This window comes from Scophthalmus maximus, chromosome 1 (genome assembly GCF_022379125.1).
Source record: "Scophthalmus maximus strain ysfricsl-2021 chromosome 1, ASM2237912v1, whole genome shotgun sequence".
Taxonomy (NCBI): Eukaryota; Metazoa; Chordata; class Actinopteri; order Pleuronectiformes; family Scophthalmidae; genus Scophthalmus; species Scophthalmus maximus.
This window is the reverse complement of record NC_061515.1, coordinates 5,927,501-5,948,894: the sequence shown is the minus strand read 5'-3', so window position 1 is coordinate 5,948,894 and position 21,394 is coordinate 5,927,501. Positions and strand designations below refer to the sequence as shown.

Here is a 21,394-nt window from a genome sequence, read left to right as displayed (position 1 = left end):
CATACTTTATACATTGGCAACATAGCTGAGAAGATTCATGCCAAAAAGCAACAATAAATTATTTATTCTTAATCAACATTTCTGAAAGTGCATACACTTGTACAGTACATAAAATACGATTGCTTTACATTCCATCAACATAGTAGAGTATACTCACTTGGTGCACCATTTTGTATTTTATCGTTACATATTATGTGTTTATTTCAGTTTTAGGATATCACATCAAATCAAACATAAAATGAGCAGCAAATACCCCGTTGAGTTTCAGTGCACGTTAAGATCACTGAGCGAACTCCACTTCCTCCCAGTGTCCTGAGTGATTCAGAGGATCACTCAGCTGCTTCCACTGAAGGAGCTTTGTAAATTGTTAATGAAGATGTCACTCATTCCTTCGGTGTGAACGGCTGTCTGATGTTATCTCAATATATGTCTCATGCAAATTCCTTTTTCTTACAGTTTTAAATATGTTTCCGTTCATATATGTATAAAGCCACATCTGTGTCGCACTAAGGCAGCCCCGCATTACAGGAAACCAGTTTATGAATCATCATTTCTCTCCAGCTGTGCAATGATCGTGAAAAAGTTACAAATCACTTCAGTAAAATCTATCGTTCAATTCAACTCTCCTATCCATTCAGTAGAAAGAGGGATTGCCTTCAACATTTTCTTTGGTGATTAAAAGATGTGACTCACACTGTATGTCGCTTGGTCCGTAAAAGGGAATACATTTTTTATAATGGTGGATTAAAGGAGGTTTAATTCATTTCTTTTTAAAAACATACAAAAAAACCCTCATGCTCCTCGACGTCTCAGGCATCAAGAAACAAAATTTGGCTTCATTTAAGCTTTTACGCGGCTTGAAGTTTGAAGAGCTTTCATAAAACAAAAAACCTAAGTGGTCACTGTTATCATAGAAATGCAAATGTAATTTGCTGTGATCCAAGAAGACAGTAACCTGATGTGGGTGTGTACCATCCAACATGACACCTTCAATGCGACGTTTCAGTCACTGCTTCACAGCAAAGTACCGCTAGGACTGGATTCCGGTGATCAGTTGGTCTCTCCTTTAGAGTTGAGAAATCCAATCAGCTGGTCCGCCTGCAACACATTGGACAAATCAACACGTAAGAAGAAGATTAAAAAAGTATTTTCTGTCAGTCAGTTTTCACATAAATGACTGTAAACCTCTTTTGTTTACATGCCAGCTTGATGGGGCATAAACTTTAGATTAAGAAGCAATTAATTAATCTTTACTTATACTTAAAATATATACAATTACACAGTCAAAACCAGATAAAAGGGAACCTACCGTGATAAACCAATAGGAATTCATTCTGTAGACGAGGCGGGATATGAAGCCCATTTGACTGGCAGGTGCCAGGACATGAAGGTGCAAGTGTGCAACAGAACAGAATGGGGGCCAATGGAAACCGAACCTGCAGATAGAGTAAAGGGCATTAGTGCACACAGGCTCGATGTTTTCAGATAAAGCTTTAAAGGATCTGCAGCAAGGATGTTTACTCAGTTTAAGTTGCTCAGTGCTCAACAAAGCAACAGGGATGATACAGGGCTAAACAATCGGTCTGTAACAATTACACAACAGTTTAGAAGATTACTTATCACATTTTCCATTAGATTAAGCACTACGGCTCATTTGGTAAAAAGAGATCATTATTTACACAACTTCAAAGTAGATACTGTGATGATGTGTACTGATATTTAAATTGATTACCTTTGCCTGTCACGATTTGTCAACAGAAAAAAAATATGTAACCCTCTACCTGGGGTTAATTTAATTTCAGGGATTTTCCATTTGTAGCAGACTGCTGCATGAGCCACCAACTAGTCGTGTGAAATAAGTGCAAACTACTAAATGTAGCCCACCTGACATCACTAAGATCTGTTACGTCGTTTTTCTGCAGGATCTCCTTCCCTGTCTCGACCATCCGCTTCACTGGAGGCAACAAAAATAAAATATGATCAATTTTAAACCACTTGCCATTAAAAAATAAGACATTTTTTAGGCTAAGACTGCTGTTTTCATGATGCATCTTTATTTAATTTAGCTGCTGAACAGCTATAACACAAAAAACATGCAGTAGTCTTCAAAGTGCATTGAACATTTCCACAGGCTTCGGTCATGAGGCTTGTTACCCAAAGGCACGTGTTCTTTGCCAAGTGATTTACAGTTCCCGACATGTCTGGTTGGGACGACCAGGTAATGGTGAGGAGCTCCGGGTCTGATGTCCCTGAAACATGAGATCTCTTCATCCTGCGACAGAGGTAAACAAATAAGCAAATACATCATCAGCAAATAGAAGTGAACTGACGAGCTTCATGAATAGGAGGGTACAAGTGCACAGACATTGCGTTTACTTCATGGCTTTGATGTTAGTCAAATAAAAAAAACTATTAACTACAGGCAATTTTCAATTTTTTAATAACTCTCTTGCAGCTGCAACAGCTGTAATCACAATGTATTACGGGTTGTTTTTGTGACGAAAGTGCAAAAGGTAGGCAAATCTGGGCTTTGTAACGCTAGCTAGTTAGCTAATGCCTCCATGGGCTCAATGTAAAAACATGTGAGGGGGAGTAATGTTCGCTTTGCAACATAACACAGCAGCAGAGCACAATATCAACAACTAAAGCACTAAAAGAACATGTGATGGTTAAATAACTGTACAGTTGATCTACATTGTCAAAACGGAAGTCGAAAAAAAACTGGTCGAAAAGCCAGATGTTGGTTAGCAGAGAGTTGTTTACAAAAAGGAACAGGCTAACGCCGGCTAGCTCCACGTCATTCAATTATAACAACATTCTCACACAGTGAAGAAGCTCCGTGGCCACTTCCTTGTTGACAACCTTGCAGAAAATACATGTCTTGTCGTATCCTTCCGCTGGCACGTTGCTGGTTTTGGAAATATCAACCTGAGCAGGTTGAGCCTCGACTTCCGCCATGTTGAACTGTTGGAGATGAGACCAGAGCCGTCGAATGAGAGTCGCGACAACTCCGTTCACTCCGATGGACCTTTTTTTTTCTTCTTCTTCTTCCCGGCAATGGCGGATCACGGAGCCTCGCGATAGTTCCCGGAAGTGAGCAGCAGCGCATTAGAGTAGCAGCAGAATGGATCAGCGGAGCGTCTGTGTTGCACTTATGAAGGGTAAGACGTTTAAATAATCAGCTTGTATATTATCAGCACATCTGGATCATTTTAGCAAGCAAGCATTTTAGTGGATTATGATTTATGATTATTAATGATTTATTAATGTTTTTTAAACGTATTGAATAACTACATCGAGTAACGACATAGGCATGTCGGTCTGCTATATTGTAAATCGATACATTTATTAACTGCTAATTACCAAAAATCGCAGTTCTGTCGCTCTGAATAATGGATTCGAATTGCGCGCCAAGAACTTCCGGCAACTTTCTGAAATCTGTATTTTGGACTTCCGTTGTCGCGACTCTCAACATTAGACGGCTCTGGGTGAGACCAGTTCAGTCGATTCCAGAGATCATCGAGCTCACGAGGCAAAGCGGAAAGATTGTCGATCTGAGTGATCGTGTGCAGGGGAAGAAAACCGCCACAAGGGGGCGGCGTGGTTCAGCATATTATATTTCAAGAAAATACAAGAAAATACCAGGTCCCCTCGTTATTATCATCATTATTTTTTATTTTCACAAGTGTACATTGTCCCGGGTAACATTGTGACGAGGGTTGATGACTATGGGGATGAGACTCTTCCAAACAAAAAAAAAGACTTACATTTAAAACCAACTCAACAAAAAAGACATTTTGTGAGCCCAATTAAAAGGAAATCTTGAGGTAATTTCGTTTGGCAGAGTTAGCAGGTGAACAACAGTGGCCAGTCAGAGTTTGAGGATTGAAGCAAACAGCATAAAGGTTATAATGTAATGTATAGTGTAATAATGTCAGTTAATGTTTCTATTTCCATGTCATGACAATTTGGGAATTTCCATAGACAGGATATGAGACATTAAGCAGTCAGAAATATATCCACCTACGAATGTGTAGAGTACCTGCCACAGCACCAACACCCGGCATCATGCACTGGGGTTTGACATATTTCCCCATGGTATTTCGTGGTTCAACCTCTAAACCTGGAACTGCTTGGTGCTTTTTGGTTTCAGGGGAAACAAAGTCATGTTTATTTTGATTGGGTTTAATCTCCACTTTATTGCTCTAACTTTCTGATGCTAAACTGACGGTCAGTATCATGTCTTAGCTTGTTGCCGTGCAAACTGTTGATGATGGTTGTTTGGATGGTGTTTCCCTTTCCAGATGCCTGCAGTTCTGTTTAGTTCTATTTCTATTTGTCCTAATTTATGTCCTACGTTATGTTATTTTTTTTTGTCTGTACTTAATGTAGTTTTGCTGTAGCATCAGTGAGTAACTGATGCATCTTCATGTTATAATCAAAGCAATATGTGTATTTATGGTTACTTCTATTTGATTTGGATCATGAAAAAAGAAACTGTACTTGATAAGTGGAGAAAGATGATGCTGTTTTAAGGGTTGATCTATAATAAAATATAGCCAGTGTCATCAGGAAAGACAAAGTTTTAATGTGTTCCACAAAAATAAACATTAACAAACATTGTCAGTGCCAGCACCACTTGGGAGTTTTAGTTTTTCACACAAAAGGAAATGTAGACACACATCAAGACTTGAAGGAAATAGGCTTTGCTTTCCTGTGTAAATGTTCTTAAAAATAGATTTAAATATAACGATAAGTCAAACGGTGTGAAACATTTGAAATGTTTCCTTAAATCACAATCCATCTATGCAAATACCCAGGCAGGTGTTTCACATTTCGAAAAACAGAAGTAACAGTTAACAGTTAACGGCTCCTACGCGAATACACACATCGCTGGTGATAAACTGTTTATAGTGCAACTCCATTTATTTGCCAACCTGAGTGGTTCAGCGTTCATCTGCCGGTGCACTCTTCAAATGGAGGACATGAAATGGAGACCTCATGTTAGCTCAGAAGCACAATGTCTCCAGATAAGGCATTGTTGAGTCCTATCAAGTCACAGTGTTTTTACCATAAATTACATGTGCAACTTTTTTGTCTCAAAGGTTTATCCGACTGCTTATGTGCCAGGTATTTTTTTTGATAAACCTCAAACCCCTGAAACAAAATAGAACACATTTCACACTGGCACACATGGTGACACATACTGTAAACACATCTTTTTTTTTTTTTTTATACATTTCAGGTGTGCTTGTTAGCCAGAAATAAAAAAAATAAATAACATTTCCTTCCAACCTGAATTTGCTTACAGTAGGTAGAAACATTTTATAGTCTTACTTGAAACCTTGTGTTATAATGCCCTCCGTAAACAAAGGAGGGCATGGAGGGCTTAACGCTTCAGATGCCAGTTACTTACTGGGCTTAGCATGGGGCTCGTTTAAAGCAGCAGGGCCCTGAATCTCAGGTTTTCAACTGGCCACCTCTATTTAACAGCCCAAGGCCCACTGGAACAGCCGCCACGCAAAAACCGTGCGGGCTAATCTCAGCCAGGTACACAGATGACACAGCGGCTGCTGTTCTATTAGGTTTTGTACGTTCTGCAACTCCAGACAGTACTGTGGGTTCTACTTTGGTTTCATCGCGACCTTTTTCTGCGATTCAGTTCTGCACAGTCCAGACTTCGAGGTCTTGTACAATAAAGTCTTTCTGTGTGGAGAGCGGCGCGTTGTGGAAGGTATGACAGGAGAAGCTTGCACCGTGGTACAGATCAGCATCCAGCCACAGACCGAAGCCATCCCTACAAACCGGGGAGAAGACAGCACTTTAAACATCACATCTTCTCTCGCAGGCGGCTGTCATTGTAATCTCTGACATGTCACCGGGAGCAGGCGAAGTAATTGTTTTATGGTCGTTTTTTTTTTATTACTTCACGGCGCTGACAACTGCCGCTTTATCGCCTTGGTCCTTTAGCGGGCATGTCGATATTTTATTGAGGGAAATCAATAACCAGGTGGCTTACCCTCCTCCACCGATTTGCAGAGATTCCAATTTGCCGTTCACAAAGTAGGAGTTCTCCCCGCTCCACCTGTATGCCTGGATGAAGACCACACACGGCAAGACATTAGAAACTAACACTCAAGCGCGGTGGACGCCATTTGTGAAATCTCACATAGCAATATTTGTTTTTATCATTTTTTTCTAAGTGGTGCTACTTTCCTTACATCGTGCTTAGTTTCTCTGCAACATTCACTGTACAGTCTATTCTTCTTGTAAAAACACAGCCGGTGTCAGAGCTACTGGGTGATGGATTATATAGAACAAGAGAATGACCTGTTCCTCTCTCACCTGAAAGTCGGGGTTGAAGCTGAACAGGAAGGTTTCACCGGTGCCATAGTAGTATTTACTGACTCGGAACGGATCTGTGGAAAAAGCCCCGAACACCTGAAAAGACAAAAGCCACCGTTCTTTAAAGGAGTTTGCCACAGATAGAGGTCTCACATGAATAAAGGTTTTATCTTTGATTCTTTCCTTAAGGGTAAAGACAAATATGCAAACCTTTTTGTGCACGTCTTTGATGACCAGCAGCACAGGACTGTCCAGACCAGCCATATTCCTGTACAGTGTCTTCAGGCTGCTCCCATGGATGGCGGTGCTGTAGACGAGCTGCCATGGGTTGCCATGGATTCTTGCTGGCATGTGAGCAGCAAGCTGATGGGGAGGAAAAGAAGAAGAAGAAGAAAAAACAAAACAGTTTTGAATCAAAGGATGTCGTATCATAAAAAAGAAGACACTGGATTTTTAGATCAGTCGGACGTGGTAGAACTCACCTGCTCCAGGTCGTGGTCCTCCAGCAGCCGGCTGTGGTTGCTCAGGACAAGCAGAGCATCGTCTCCCTCCTCCTGGTACTCGGGCTCCTCCGCCTCCGAGTCCTCCGAGCTGCACAGGCTCAGGCGGCGCTTGGAGTCATTGACTCTGATGATCTGGAGGCGGAGGAGGACACGAGTTGAGAAAAAAACACTTGCACACACACACACACACACTCACACACACACACACACGTTCACCCTCGCACACACATGCATTACAGACCCTCCACGTGTAAAGTGTGAAGGGGAGAACTCGTTGTACTGGTGCGTCTCCAGATGCGTCTTTTACGCAGCGCGCTCGTCCCACCTGCACGTACGGCTCCACGCAGCCGCTGGCGACATACAGCACTCGGATGTTCTCCGGCAGCAGCACCATCACTCCACTCACAGCTTCTCCTGTCAAGCGCTGCACTGGAGTCTGGACCCTGACCATCACGTTTGTCACTTTCACTTCTCTGCGTTTGAAACGCCATTGGTTGGAAACGCGGGTTGAGAGGCTTCCCATTGGTTAGCGGCGTTTTGCCTTTTTTTTTTTCTGTTGTTTTTTTTCTGACACTGAACAGTTTCTTTTCTCTTCAAACAAGAGAGAGTGTGGTTTATGTGACGTGTGCAGAGGATGTCCATATATAGAGACGGTGGGATTTCCCAGAAGCTCTGGGACAACAGCCAACTTCCAAAGCTTGTACATCCTCAGTTACTGTAATTCAGGGGATGCCTGGTGGTTTTATGGTTGCAGATAATCAATGCAGCCTAAGTATGGACCCAATATTAGCCTGCAGTCCTCACCTCCCAGTTCTTGTCGGTGGGGTTTACGGAGTGGCCGAGGAGCTTGTTGATCACGGCCACCTTCTTCTTCTCCACGACCAAGTAGTGGTTCGGATGCTTCTCTTTAACGAGGAAGCGGCGCTGGCGGTTCTTCTTGTTGCCCTTGGTGTAGATATCTGGTGACCACTGCACAAAGAAGGTGTAGAGGTGGTCAACCCTGCAGGGGCGAAGGGAGGAAGTGGTTTTTAGAAAATAGTAGTAGTTTCCTTTTAGGAGGAAAAGGACTTCCACCATACAAACACCACTACAAACTCACAATGTCATAATAGTATTAGACGATGAAAGATAAAAGTAGAACACGCATTTTGAATGGATTACAGGAAATGACATCTTTGTTGTTTGTTATACTGAACATGCAGTGTTGCTGTAACTTTAACGCATTAATAGCAGATGCCACTCCACAGTACATGTCTGTGGAAACGTGCCTCGGCATGAAAAGCGGGCAAGAGACACACACTTTGGATGTTTTATGCATTAACCCATTGTGGACCGAGGATCTCTGAGAACTAGTCAACATTGTGAACCCTTAATTGAAGTTATTTCTCTTTGATTCAACTCTCTCCCATTCACAGTTGGGGAGATACAGGAATTCATATCATGAACCAACTCTGAATTGGTTTGATGTCTCAACTCAGTCAAATCTCTCTTTGTCTCTCGTTACGTGACTCACTCACTTCCTGACACAAACACATGATCGCCAACTTTTGGCCCCAGCCTTCAATCCATGGATGCCCTACTCACTCCCCTCCCTGTCCTTGCACATACTTAAATACACCCTACACAACTTATTAGCTCCATGTGACTTTGAGAAAGGTTCATATCCCTTGCATTTGATGAGTGGACTTCAAATGAATTTAGAAAGACTTTGATTGAAAATCTTGTCAGAGTTAAGCGGTCGTTGTAACTCTTAGCTCACATTCTCTTTGCGCTACACTAGTGGAAACAAGCTGACCTCAATACTGTCTCATTCAAGACCAGATAACTCCACCATTTTCCGGCACTCAGCATTACTATGATTACAGCCGCCCTCGACGAGGCATCTCACTTACTCTCCGACGCTGTAGGCGACTCCCATGGCTGATCGAAGTTGAAGGTGTTGAAACTGTGAGGAGAAGGAGAGAGCAGAGGGTTGGAGTGGCGGCTCAGTGCAGATCCAGCATGTCCACTCCGAGTCGCTGCCCTCGGAGGCATTTTATACCAGAGGATCAATAGCTGAGATAAGACCCTTTGACCGTAAACCCTCCCTTTCTCCCCTCACAGATCTGCATGGCCTGCACGTTTTCCACAAAAGGTTTCACAATGACGCCTTGAAGCCAATGTTGGTGACACATTAACCTGACCTGCTCTAGGTCCCTGTCCTCAGGGTTGGCTGTATTTCAGACTTACTATATGTCAAGGTTGTGGCTCTGCGATTTAATGAAGTTGCTCGATAAAGCGGAGGCCTGTTTGATTGTCTTACTGGTTATGCAGCATTTTCAAATCCGCTACACTGTCATACAGAACATGGAAGTACTCAACGCTATCTGAAGAATTTAAATGATTCAAACCTCAATCAGATACAACATTTAAAATTTTCATGACATATAAACGTGTCAATAAAACACAAACATATGTTGTGTAATAATAAACAGCATTGTAGGATTCATTCTGAATTATGAGCATAGTTACTGTTCTGTTACTTTGTTGAAAATATTCAAATGTTCTTAGTTAAAAGAAATAATTGTTCAATCATTTTGAAAAATATGCCTATCAATCTTATCTTGCTGCTTAGACAAGTTGATTTAAATCACTCTCTTGTCTGTAAGGTAAATGTTTACAGTCTTTATGCTAAGTTAAAATACCATAAACATCTGCAGCCTCCAGCTACAATATGTATCTATCAAACAGACATCTGAGTGGTATAGATCAAAACACATTCTATGATGTGTTTCCCAAAATGACAAAGTCTTCATATAAGTTTGATTTTGTAGAACATTATTTGTAGGGGAATATTTTATTCCCATTTCCCCCCAATCCCATGGAGGTTTCCCAGAGCACGATGACGAGCGCAGGAATGAATAGTTGTGGTCTGTCGTAAAGAATAGGAGCCAGGGTGTGATACATTTGGGAATATTTGGGATTATGCAATATCCAGGAGCTGGTTTAGCAGGCATGTCATAGCATTGCATTCTGCGATAACAACTGTTCATGCTCAGGGTGCGTTTACGTATTATTTTTCAGATTTTCCGATTGTAGGTTGGAACACAGTTAATGACATTGATGGTTATCTCCCTGCATTAATCATTTGAGGCAGTCTCCTGTCTTTCAGGATTAGTCTCAGACTCGCGCCTTGATCTCAAGATTTAATCAAAGCAGCGAACCTTGATTAGAGTGTTGACCATTTACAAATGATCAATATTCAATGCTTACCATTCAGACCCAATCAATTTCCTATGCAGGCCATTATCTCTCTAAACTGATGCTCCAACAGAATCACAGACTTGTTTGTTTGCTGTGGTCCTTGGGATTACTGGGAACACGGAAATTAACAGACTTCTCAGTGGTTCTGGATCATCTCAACACGCTGTGGAGGCAGTAATCCTACTTGTTGGAGCTGCATGAGGGTTTTATAACCAACTATCTGCACTTTCATCACTAGATCTTTCTTCAGCTCTCCCTCTACTTCTGCAAATAATATGTTTTACTCTTCATGCAGGATTTTGGACTGATTGAGAATATTCGCAGTCAAAGGCGTTCGAAACCGTTGCGCAGCGGCAGGACTGCATTTGGTTGAATTACAAATGATTGCTCGTAATAATGATCCCAGCAGTCAGGTTTGTTCATGTTCAGATATCAGGTCAGGAGATTACAGTAGGGACACTCGGGGGTCAACAGTCAGCTATGATGCCCTTACACAACAGAAATAGAAAGAGATCAATTTGAGACAGTGTCCGACACACAGACAAGATCGATAGGTTAACACAGGCACACAGATGTACAGATACAGTATACACACTTAAAAAGATTTCTAGCTGCCCAGTATGCAGACGATGCTCCCATACCCACGCCAGATGCATGCAAATGTTTTAGACACAGGCAGTCTTTAGGAAGGGCAGAGATTCTTGTCTTGATGTGACTGATTGAGTTGCATCACTGAGTTTGCACAGCTGCTGTGGGATCAGGAGGGAGGGGAGAAGCCTGTTTTGGCATTGATGAAGGAATTTGTCGCTTAGAATTTCTATTGTCATTTCTGTCTTCTTAAGAAATTGCAACTGGCAACAACTAACCCAAACCTAATGATCTGGAGTCAAAATGGTCCTCATCAAGATATAAGTACACTCACACACACACACACACACACACACACGCAAACACAGAAAAAAACGCCAAAATTCATGGGCAGAAGGTTGTGGTATCACAACCTGCAGAGCTGTTATTGCTTCACCTCTCCCCCAATTCCTGTAAATCCACTCTCCTACATTCATTCCTGCTTCCAAGACATGGGAAAAACCACCATGTGCTCAGCACACACACACACACACAAATTGGCATCACTCTGCGGGGTGACGTATTAGGAATACAATGTCGGTCTCCTCTGAAACATTCAGTTATGTGCCAGTTGTTGGTGAAGGAGCATGGAGGCTTTTCAGTTCTATAACCACTGTGATCAATACTGTTGACATTTTTGACTGTGTTACAGTGTTAATGCTTCATCAGTCCCTACACGTGTACTTCTCCACAACAGTCTTCTTACCACCAATATTTAATATAAAATCCTATTTATAATGCTCTAAAAAATGTTTTGGAAAAAATCATCACTCAATCATTGACCCCACATTTAAAACTATGCAAATGAAATTAGTTTCCCAAAGGTTTTATCACATGTAGGTATCTTTATTGCTGTTAAAAAAATCTGTTCTAGTGAGCCACCAAGCAATAAGCACCCAGTTTATCATTGATTCATTGTATCTGGCTTGTTGACAGCATCTTGGATTGAAGTAGATACTATTAACTACCCCACAACATGGAGGCAAGGTGGTGGAATAGAACATTGCCCATACTAAGCTTATTTTCCATTCTGACAGTAGACAAAACATGTTTACAGCCCTTGTGGTTTGGTTGGAAACTTTGAGATGCAGCGGACCCATAACCACAGAACTAATTGTTCCTGCCATTGGTGAATGCTTTCTCCCTCTGACTGTTACCTTGAAAGAGCAGAACAAAAAACTTCTCCATGAAACATTGAATACATATTCTTCTGATGAAAAAAAATCTTATTGATTATAATAAATTATTATGACTGTGTGTTTACACAATCCACATTTGTCAGATTCACATTATCTCACTGACTAACAGTTGGTAACATGCAAAGAACTGTAGCAACGTGTTAGAATAATTACAAAATTAGAACTTTTTCTTTACAAAATGTATGGTTATTTTTTGATTGCTAACATGCATTGGTCTAAAACTGAAGTCACATCATCAAACCTCCTCACACCAATGGACCAAACTGTGAATCATCTTCCATTGCTTTCACACAAAATGCATTCAATGACCATATCTTCCAAAAATCCATGAACTCTTTTTTTCACTCAAACTCAACGAACTGCAAAACACTATATATTTGCCAACACACTGTTTTCACAACTGTTGAAAACACATTAAAAAACAGATTTCATGCATTTCTGGAAAACCTGTATTACTGTAAAGGGGCAGTTAGCGATTCTAAAGGAATACACGTTTTGTAAAAATCAGCGAATCCTTGAATTTCAGTCAAGTAATATTTCTGATTCATTCTTTTTACCCTAGTACAGTCAACTACTCTTTCTGCCCGCCTCTCCTCTCCCCCCCCATTTTCTCCTCTCACCCCAACCGTTCGCCGCAGGTCATTCAAAGTAGCATGACCACAAGTTGAACCATTCAGGTTCATTGATTTTCATAATTGCTGAAACCCTTTATTTGAGTGTGTGTGTGTTTGAGTATGTGTGTGTGTGTGTGTGTGTGTGTGTGTGTGTGTGTGGGTGCTTTGCCGGGTCTTGCCTGCTTAGATTTTGCGTTAGATATCCTCACCTGCTTGTGTATGTGGGTGTACATGGATGCAAGTCAACAGTCTACGTGTCTAAATGATAATCAAACCGAACTGATTACTTGTGAATCAATTTCCAGAGCATGGCCACAGGTCACACAAAGGTTACGGGTGAAAGTGTATCAGCTGGGCTGTCCTGCTGGACGCTGCTGCAGTTTTACATGTAAATATTCAAGTTAGAAAAAAACTGTTAGCATACCTAATAATAACTCAGACGGATCAACCAGAACAATACAATCGGTTAGTGTCAGTCTCTTCCCTCAAGATTTTCTTCTCTGTTATTTTTTTCCGATGTGCAGATTTCTATTGACCTTGATTTCAAACTCATGCTTGTATATTTTGCAGAAGTTGGCGAATTTGAAGTGTAAAAACCAAATTCCCCCTCCGTCTGTGCAGCAACCCGCTCACTTTGCTTCTTTCATTGTGAAAAGGGCAGTTTTTAATAAACCACTCAAGACAACTCGCGCTGTTCTTGAGTGTACGGACAGCTCTGACTTGTTTGTTTCATAATATCCCAATCTCTTCTTCTGGCTTGTTTCCTTTCTTTTAACTGTGAGGTTGTGTATAATTATAGATTTTTTCCCCCCAAGTATTAGGTTCATGCTCAGAGCTCAAAGCTCATAGAACTGGTTTGGGCTGGATTCGGATTGTCTTCCGATCCTCTTGACCTATCTACTTTTGGAAAATGGAAAACGTCACGAGGTCAAGGGAAGTTGCAAAGGAGGATTCATAGGACTTTGGAAAAAGCCGACAGCTCTGCTCAGAGAATCCGATTCCACTTACACTATGCAACATAATTATGCGGCGGCGGATGTTATTGGCGTGCGTCTGCCGTGGTGAAACTACACATTCACGAAGATCGACTACAAAATGCCATTTCGCCCTGTGTGTTCTTAGCGGCTTGATTCATGCAGGATAAACTAGGACAAAAGCTACGAAACTGAACGGAAAAGGGTTTGTCACATTGAGAATGTTTGCTCACGCTCCCGTCCACTCATATTCATCCACATGACCACCGTGTGACATAAGGAAATGCTCCAAAGGCCACGGTAACTTACATGATGGCGTGCGCCCCTCCTCGGTCATGTTCATACTCTTCTTCTTCTACTTTAACTTGTTTTAAGTCACATTAAATATCGCTGCCGCAATGAATTGCAAGTGTTCCCTGTGCTTAATGAGATGACAAAGGAAACATTGATGCTCATCTCCTAAGCATTTAAAGAATTCCAACAGCTTTTATCATGGCTGCCGGTGAAATACTTCCGGGTCATTTCTAAATTTAGGAACCTCCCTAAGCAAATCTGACAATTCCACCTCACCCTCGGACTGGATACAGCACTGATCAGTGTGTGTGTGTGTGTGACACCAATATTATGTATCCTCATGACTTACTCTTTATTCCTTCACCTCCTCTCTCGCCCCCTGCTATAAACTACCTGCTGCCTGAGGCAAAATGCTTACGTAGCACTCCCAGAGACGTTTAACTAGAAAACTTAGAAACCATTTAGTGTCGCACCGATGCACCATGTGTAAAGGACAGATCTAGGCCTGATGGTGGTGTAATAGCTCTCAGTCTGCTGTGCCAGTGTCAGTGAGGGTTAATCAGTGATGTTTCAGTGAGAGTGAGATTTTCATTGACCCACATACAGGCCAAGGTGCATTATAGGGTTGAGAAAGACCACAAATGAGCACTTTGACATTCTCAAGAAGAGCGAACCACAATGGGACTTCCTCTGCAACTGGGGCCTGGCTTCTGGGGAAAGTTGAACGGGTGCAAGATCAAACAGGGGTTTAACCAAGGAAAGGCGTCACTTCTCACTGTATCCGTTGTCAAATGAAAAATAAAAGGCCTTCCATTGTAGAATCAAGGTGTAAAATCATAAGTTGAAAAGGTTAAATAAAGTTGACATATTCTAATTTACCAACAATTTCATGTATGACTGTTGAAGTTCTCTGATATGTGTCCCTGACATAGTTTGGAGCCAGTGGGCCAAAAACCAACATGACACTGAGCAAACTGAAGAATAGTCACCTCTGCACTTTAGACCAGACTAGACTTTACAGAGCAATAGACAATGCCAGCTTTCTGCCCCGTGTCCACTTTGCTGTAGCTGTGCAGTCTTTTATGGAGTGGACTGTCATTAAACTGAATGAGTTTGTCTATAAATGAATGGGTCAGTGAAATACAAATATTGCATCAGTTTACATTATTGAGTAAAGTTAAAGATCAATATAAAAGGTTTTTTAAAGTCGTCCTCTTTGTCTCTTTAAGTTACTTATTCATTGCACCAAAGGCAGAACATCCAACTTGTCTGAATCTGAACCACTGAATGTCGTCCGATTGACCAATCCCCACTTCATCCATTCGCTATTACGTCCATTTATCTTTTGATTTATGACTTTTGTAGATTTGTGAAAGAGCATTTGACTTCATCCAGTCAAACATGGAAACGTCAGTTTCACAAAGTCAGTCATCCCAATTAGTTTCCACACGTGTGTCACGTAGCCTACGCTGGCAAGATTTCCATCAGAGGCGAGGGACAGTGACCCACTAATGTTTGACACACAAAGATGACTTTGACTCCGAGTTCACATGCAGGTTATAGTGCTCATTCTCTGTCTGAACTCATAAATGCCATGCCGAGGTTTAGTGTGTCAGTGTAAACCCAATTGTCATTATGGTTGCCCGTCTGCTGATCCACTGATCTTGCGTCGAAGTTTAACCTGGGCCATTCTTGCTTGAGCTGCAGCTCTGCACAGACTCTCTTGCACATTGTGGCGTTGCGTGTGTTTCAGTGAAATTTATAATTCAATAATCCAGCTTAAACCACGATACAAGTTGTTCAGCGTCAGTTCTATGTTCGGAATCCAACATTGATGGGTTGGTTAATATTCTACCAAACACCGCTGAGATTGAAAAGACGATGATGTGGCACTATGTGCTTTGAGGCACAGTTTCAGGGACACAGTCATCAGGCCGCACTTCTTTTGTAGGTGAATTCAAATCAAAGAGGAACTCAAATAATAAAAAAACTTTACCAAACATGGGCCTTTTTCAGCTTGTGTAAACAGTTGATATCCAGTGTGGGACTTTAGAAGCTTTGCCAATGCAGGGGAAGTTACTTTAGTGACATCACTGTGAGTAAAACCATCTTGGGTTTAGAGATCAATTTAGAAAAACAAATTTGTCTGTACATGGGAGATGTATTTTAGGAACCTGTTCAGCAAAAGCCCTTTCTCTGTGTGGCGACGCAAACACAACCCATTATGAAACCAGTGCTCACTGCTGATGCTAAAACTGGGGAGTGCTTGCTTACAGATTGACGGCAGACGCTGTTTCATAACACATGAAGGGTTCATCAACAGTTTGGCAATGTGATCATTTATACAGTTGTGATGGTGCCAGTTATTATGAGAGTGTTGCCACAGTCAAAGGGGTTATTGTAACATTAGTTTGCGCATAACACACAAGAAAAATCAAGAAAACTGAAGGAAATGAATATAAAACGTCAGTTTGAGGTTTAAAAAAGTACATTCATACTTTAGACGGGAAGATGCAATGATGATGAAACCGCGGAGTAAAACTGCTCTCTGCTGTAATAGACTGTGAACTGCACGGCACGTGAGCGGATCCTCAGAAGCTCAATGACGGCATCTGCTGGGGATGTGAGGAGTGACATGGTACAGTGAGGTGAAGCAGAGCACCAATCACGTTGTGTCATCTTCCAGAAGTGAGACGCCTCGGCTGGTTGCTGCCAAGAAACCAACCAAGTGCAAATATGTGGTGTCACGCAGTGTATCTGAAAAAAATCTTTGTTACTTGTCGCTGTTCAAATAAATGTTTTTCTGAAGTGTTCATTTTTATCTTCCCCGTTCTTGTCATTTGTTTAGTTTAGTTTAGTTTAGTAGATACTTTTTTTTTCCCCGAGGGAAATTCAGGCATCCAGCAGCATTTACAAACATACATACATTAAACAAACATAAATACAAAATTAAATTAAATATTAAACTATAACTATAAAAATGAGCTTATGACGGGAACGGTGCAAAATGGATGTGCAAATGAAGGTAGAAACACTTCTAACTGTACCCATTGTCAAATATACCAATATGTGCAGCTGTGATGAATAACATAGAGTCACGAAATAGACAATGAAATGCTTGTTTGAAAGAAGCTGCTTGAACCAGTGTCAACCCATGTCGTCCTTCAGACATTTACTGGGCCACGACATTGTTTAACTTCCAGACTGAACCCAGTTAAACTCAGTGTATAAAAGGTGTCAAGCTGTATAAGGTGTACACAGACCAAATGCAAGAATTACATACTTTATGTATTAAATTATAATTCCACACACACGGACTCTACTGTACCACGATGTTTCCCCAGTCATCACGTACATGAAGTGAAACAAATTGTATTGATTGTCACTCAGCTGCCTCCTACATTCATTTCATTACTACCCCACACAGGGCAGTTGTCCCATTTAATGAAACAAGTATTCCACCTGCACATTGCAAATTGGTCTTTGCCTTTACAAGTCTGCCAAAGGACTCAAATGATCAAGTCTTCACCTCTGCTAAAAGCTGTCTCAAGTCCACAAAGAAGTCAAAAACATTTGCACTCAATTGCAAACACACAGTTTATAACACTTAATACAATCCTGGAATTGGTGTTCGCGAATCAAATACTCATTTATGTCCTTGCGCCTGTGTTTTTTGTTTCCCCAAAATTAACCCCAGCTTGTGTTGGTATGCGGTAGTTTTCACAAGGAAACAAATCTCACTTACTATTATACTGGAACAGTGTGCGTGTGCGTGTGCGTGTGCGTGTGCGTGTGCGTGTGCGTGTGCAGGCGTGTTATTGTGGTTTGTCTTTCACCGATCCTCACGAACAAGAAAGTCCAGTTCACCTCTCTCTTTTGTGTGATTTCCCCCTCCCGGTGACCGCCCCATGTTTTCAGTGAGCCGCATCTCTGCTTCGTCTTCGATAAACTCATTCCTCCATTCGATTGACCCCTTTTGACCCCAACCTTGAAGCTCAGGATTAGAATTTGTATCCAAGCCTTTACTGACTCCTTTGATGCACAAATACAAATTAGACTGGACAACAACTACAAGATGTAGCTCTCTAATTCTCATATGTACCCTGCCCAGTTTTAATATCCTTGAATAAAACTTGTATCTGTATTGCATCTTAATTTTAGCCTTGTCTCTCTTCGTGTCATTCCGTTTATCAGAATCTTATCTTCTTCCCAGCAGTGAGTTGAGGGGTTTTCTAATCAACACTTTTCCGTCATCAAGCTCTGAGGGCAGGGATTTAAAAGATGATCTAGTTTTACTCAGGCAGCTTTGTTTGTTGCGTTTGCAGTGGTGTATCAAATCTGAATCCGTATACTTCCGTGACTCGTAATAGTAATCATATAATGAATAATAGATCAAACTCGTAAATGAATTGTATTATGTGTACATTAGATTCCGGATTTAGCACACATTTCAATTTATTAAAAAACAACAACATTTGAATGTATTTAAATGTGTGCACATGAAGGAAGTTTCATACAAAACTTTGGGAAAAAAACTTTTTCTCAGCACATCAAAAGTGTCTTTGAAAGCATTCGAAATGAGCTCCCACAGAACTTTGAATCATTCAATGGAAGAAAAGACCATACACTTGTTTTCAGATCCAGAAGACGAGATTGTTATTTTTCACTGACTGCGAGATTCAAAGGATCATCCTTGATTCTGTCGTCTCAAAAGATTTCTCCTGTATGTTGTTGCAGGGAACCTGCACCACGTTATCCAGCACCAAAAATGATACTGACTAATGTCAATCGATGAAATGCAAAAATGTCAACATCGCCACGACAACGGGATCGACTGCATCGGCTGATGAAGAATGTGCAATGAGCAGATTCACGAGAAGGGGTCTACAGTCATGTTCAACTGCTAACAAGCATTGGTCCCCGCTGAAGCCACTTCTTCGCCACTCTTCATACAGCCTGCATCACCAACATGTATCTGGGCCAAACAATTAATCTCATCTCAAATCACCACAACGCTTTGTGCGTGTCTAAAAATATAAGCTTGTTCGACCTGAACTCTGGCAACAATTCCCCCTCAGAAAGTCAACACTGTCAGTCCCATGACAATCATCCATAAATACACCAACAACAGGGAGCATCGCATAAATGATGAACTTTTACCTTTGAAGTTTTGATGATTTTTTTCATAACTTTATAGAATAAGAAAAAACACATTGTACTCCATTGACTGTATGTACGCAGAATGAATCAGAAATTCCATCAATCTGCTTGATTTTTTTCTATATCCTTGCATGTGGTAATTATACTTTAAAAATCCTTCCAAGGCTGCAATAATGATTTTTTTTTTTTTTAAAAAAAACCTCACACAACATGTGTAGTATAATCTCTCTACTGTACAGTGCTGTGAGAAATGTTGGGGTTCTCTGACATATTGTGTAAAGTGCCTTGAGATCATGTTTGTTCTGAAACTAATGTGTAAATATAGTGGGAAACATGTTGCTGAGCTTACAGTAATGATGGCTTTCAAAATTCCCTTCCTGGTTCAAATGTCTAATTCCCGTAACCAATTGCCTTCATCGGAGAAATGTGTCTGCAATTGTTCAGCTCTCAGAGGCTGTCAAGTAGGAATTTGTGTGTGTGTGTGCGTGTGTGTGTGTGCGTGTGTGCGTGTGCGTGTGCGTGTGCGTGTGTGTGTGTGTGTGCAGTGAGGGAGGGATATAAGTGTCCGTGTGACTGTGTGCGGACTGTGTCTGCTCATCCTTTGCTCCGGCTACTCAGACAGGTGAGTTTGAACTCTGTGCGTTGTGACTCTCAATGGAGCAACTCTAACAGCGTCCTACTGCCACCATAGAACCCAATTTATTTATTTTTTTAAATTTGAGTGATTCCTATTTCATTTCATTTAAATTCCACTGTGTATTATTTACATTGATGTTAGACCTTAAAGAAAAATGTTGAGATGCCGCTTCCAAAGGCTGATTTCGTAAAAAAAAATTAATGAATTCTTAAGATAATGATGAGGAGGTGGTGATGATGATGATGATGATGATGATGATGTGTAATAAGTGGATCTCTCTCCGTCACCCTCCAGAATGCTTTCCTTACTGTTCTGTGCTGTGCTCTGCGCCAGCTGCATGGCAACACGTAAGAAATGAATCCAAATGTTGAAGTCTTTTTCACACCATTTTTTAAAAACTTTTCATGCAAATGTCTAGTGTCTTAGATCCTTGTATAGGGATGGTGTATTCAGTAGTTTGTCCTTCATATGTTAACCTCTTTTTTTCTCTCGTCACTCTCCAGCTGCCCTCGAATACTACTCATACTCTCGTGCTGTTGGAACTGGTAGTGGTACTTCCTTTTCCACAGTAGGAGTTGGAAGCATCACAGCGATCAGGGTCTGGGAGGTCCAAAATAATTACATCGCTGGGTTAGTCTTTCCTCCTGCTTGTCCATATGTGTTGGGAATTGTAAATAAACTTATTTATTTTTATTTTCAAATTGCTTCAAATGTGTTTATCACTGTTGTCTGTGCATTATCCTTATATTCTACTTGTTTTTCATTCATTCAAATATCCAGACTATATGTGTGTGTGCCATCTTTTGTGTTTAACAGTGCCTTTCCTCTTTGTCCTTGCAGTATCCATCTGCGTTATGATTACATTTGGTCCAAAATGATTGGGCGCACATATGGAACTGTCAATGAGCTGAGACTATTTGATGGAGAGCGAATTGTCCAGGTCAGAGTTTTCACTGGCACAAAAATAGTAGTTTTGTATTGTTACAAATCTTTTTTTGCAATTCAAACAATTTAGTCATTTAAATTGTAATGTGATATAATGTAAAAATGTCCGTAAACTGTCCTTTCGTAAAGGTCCATTGTCTTGCTTGTTTCAGGTCTCCGGTAAATACTACAGCTACATCCAACAGCTGATATTTGTGACCTCCAGAGGGCGAACCCTGACTGTCGGCCAGCCTTCTCAGGTCTTTTGCTCCTTCTGTTTGTTAGAGTTATCATAGTTGTGTGTGGATATAGGCATGGTCATGCATTAACATTTGATGTTGTTTTGCAGTTCTCCTTCAACTTCTACCCAACCCACCCAGACGCAGAGCTCAAACTGCTGAGCGGCCGCGTTAATACCGCTGGGATTACTTCACTGGGAGCTCACTGGGCAGTCATGAGGAATGGCACCAGCATATAATGAACAACTGAAAAACTGGGTGATGATCTACTATTGATTATTTTCATTGAAGGATCAATCAGTTCTCTGAAATCTTTCTGTACGGAACAATGTAACAGTGGGGACAAAAAAGAATTGAAATGGTAGCTGCAGTTGAAATTACAGGACACAACTAATGTGCACAAATCAGCCCAATATTCTTATGTGTCACATGAAGGTGCATTAATAAATAATTTTCCACTTCATCTGTATCCCTTGGGAAGGAAACCTGTATTTCACTTTTAATCCAAATCACACGTATTTTAAGGAAAGAGGATTTTATTTTCTGCACATTTTTAATGGTTGAGAAATTTTTGAATCATGTTTAAATGTTCAATCTGAGTCAGATTGCATTATGTTGCATGCATGAGCATGAGC

The 21,394-nt window shown here is 41.0% G+C and overlaps 4 protein-coding genes across 6 annotated transcripts in view; 1 reads left to right on the top strand and 3 right to left on the bottom strand.

Annotated features, from left to right (window-relative positions):
• Positions 1–34: 34 nt before the first annotated feature.
• Positions 35–3,073, bottom strand: hint3 (histidine triad nucleotide binding protein 3). Its single transcript, XM_035643953.2, has 5 exons — positions 2,824–3,073; positions 2,155–2,272; positions 1,885–1,954; positions 1,310–1,436; positions 35–1,098 (listed from the first exon to the last, which is right to left on the bottom strand). Exons 1-5 carry the CDS (start codon positions 2,956–2,958, stop codon positions 1,051–1,053), a joined length of 498 nt encoding a protein of 165 aa, XP_035499846.1. The 5' UTR covers positions 2,959–3,073; the 3' UTR covers positions 35–1,050.
• A 1,492-nt stretch (positions 3,074–4,565) lies between these two features.
• On the bottom strand, positions 4,566–8,897 carry LOC118316272 (nuclear receptor coactivator 7). Of its 3 annotated transcripts, XM_035643933.2 has the most exons (7): positions 8,741–8,897; positions 7,653–7,848; positions 6,828–6,980; positions 6,556–6,708; positions 6,346–6,441; positions 6,020–6,093; positions 4,566–5,797 (listed from the first exon to the last, which is right to left on the bottom strand). In XM_035643933.2, the coding sequence occupies exons 1-7, from the start codon at positions 8,764–8,766 to the stop codon at positions 5,659–5,661; spliced, it is 837 nt and encodes a 278-aa protein (XP_035499826.1). In that variant the 5' UTR covers positions 8,767–8,897; the 3' UTR covers positions 4,566–5,658. The 3 variants fall into 3 exon arrangements, with proteins under 3 accessions (XP_035499826.1, XP_035499816.2, XP_035499833.2); XM_035643923.2 differs by lacking the exons at positions 7,653–7,848; positions 8,741–8,897 and adding an exon at positions 7,090–7,645; XM_035643940.2 differs by lacking the exons at positions 7,653–7,848; positions 8,741–8,897 and adding an exon at positions 7,174–7,640.
• Positions 8,898–19,481: 10,584 nt separating this feature from the next.
• The window catches only part of LOC118316298 (zymogen granule membrane protein 16), a 1,991-nt gene continuing 78 nt past the window's right edge, over positions 19,482–21,394 (top strand). The window contains exons 1-6 of the mRNA XM_035643976.2: positions 19,482–19,581; positions 19,891–19,943; positions 20,100–20,226; positions 20,437–20,536; positions 20,694–20,780; positions 20,870–21,394. The exon at positions 20,870–21,394 is cut by the window's right edge and continues 78 nt beyond it. Coding sequence (XP_035499869.1) covers positions 19,892–19,943; positions 20,100–20,226; positions 20,437–20,536; positions 20,694–20,780; positions 20,870–20,998 — 495 coding nt within the window. The 5' untranslated portion in view covers positions 19,482–19,581; position 19,891 and the 3' untranslated portion in view covers positions 20,999–21,394. The remainder of the gene's footprint in view (positions 19,582–19,890; positions 19,944–20,099; positions 20,227–20,436; positions 20,537–20,693; positions 20,781–20,869) is intronic.
• cmtm8b (CKLF-like MARVEL transmembrane domain containing 8b) overlaps positions 21,024–21,394 on the bottom strand; it is a 5,040-nt gene continuing 4,669 nt past the window's right edge. The window contains exon 4 of the mRNA XM_035643990.2: positions 21,024–21,394. This exon is cut by the window's right edge and continues 1,186 nt beyond it. The gene's annotated coding sequence lies outside the window, so the exon portion shown is untranslated.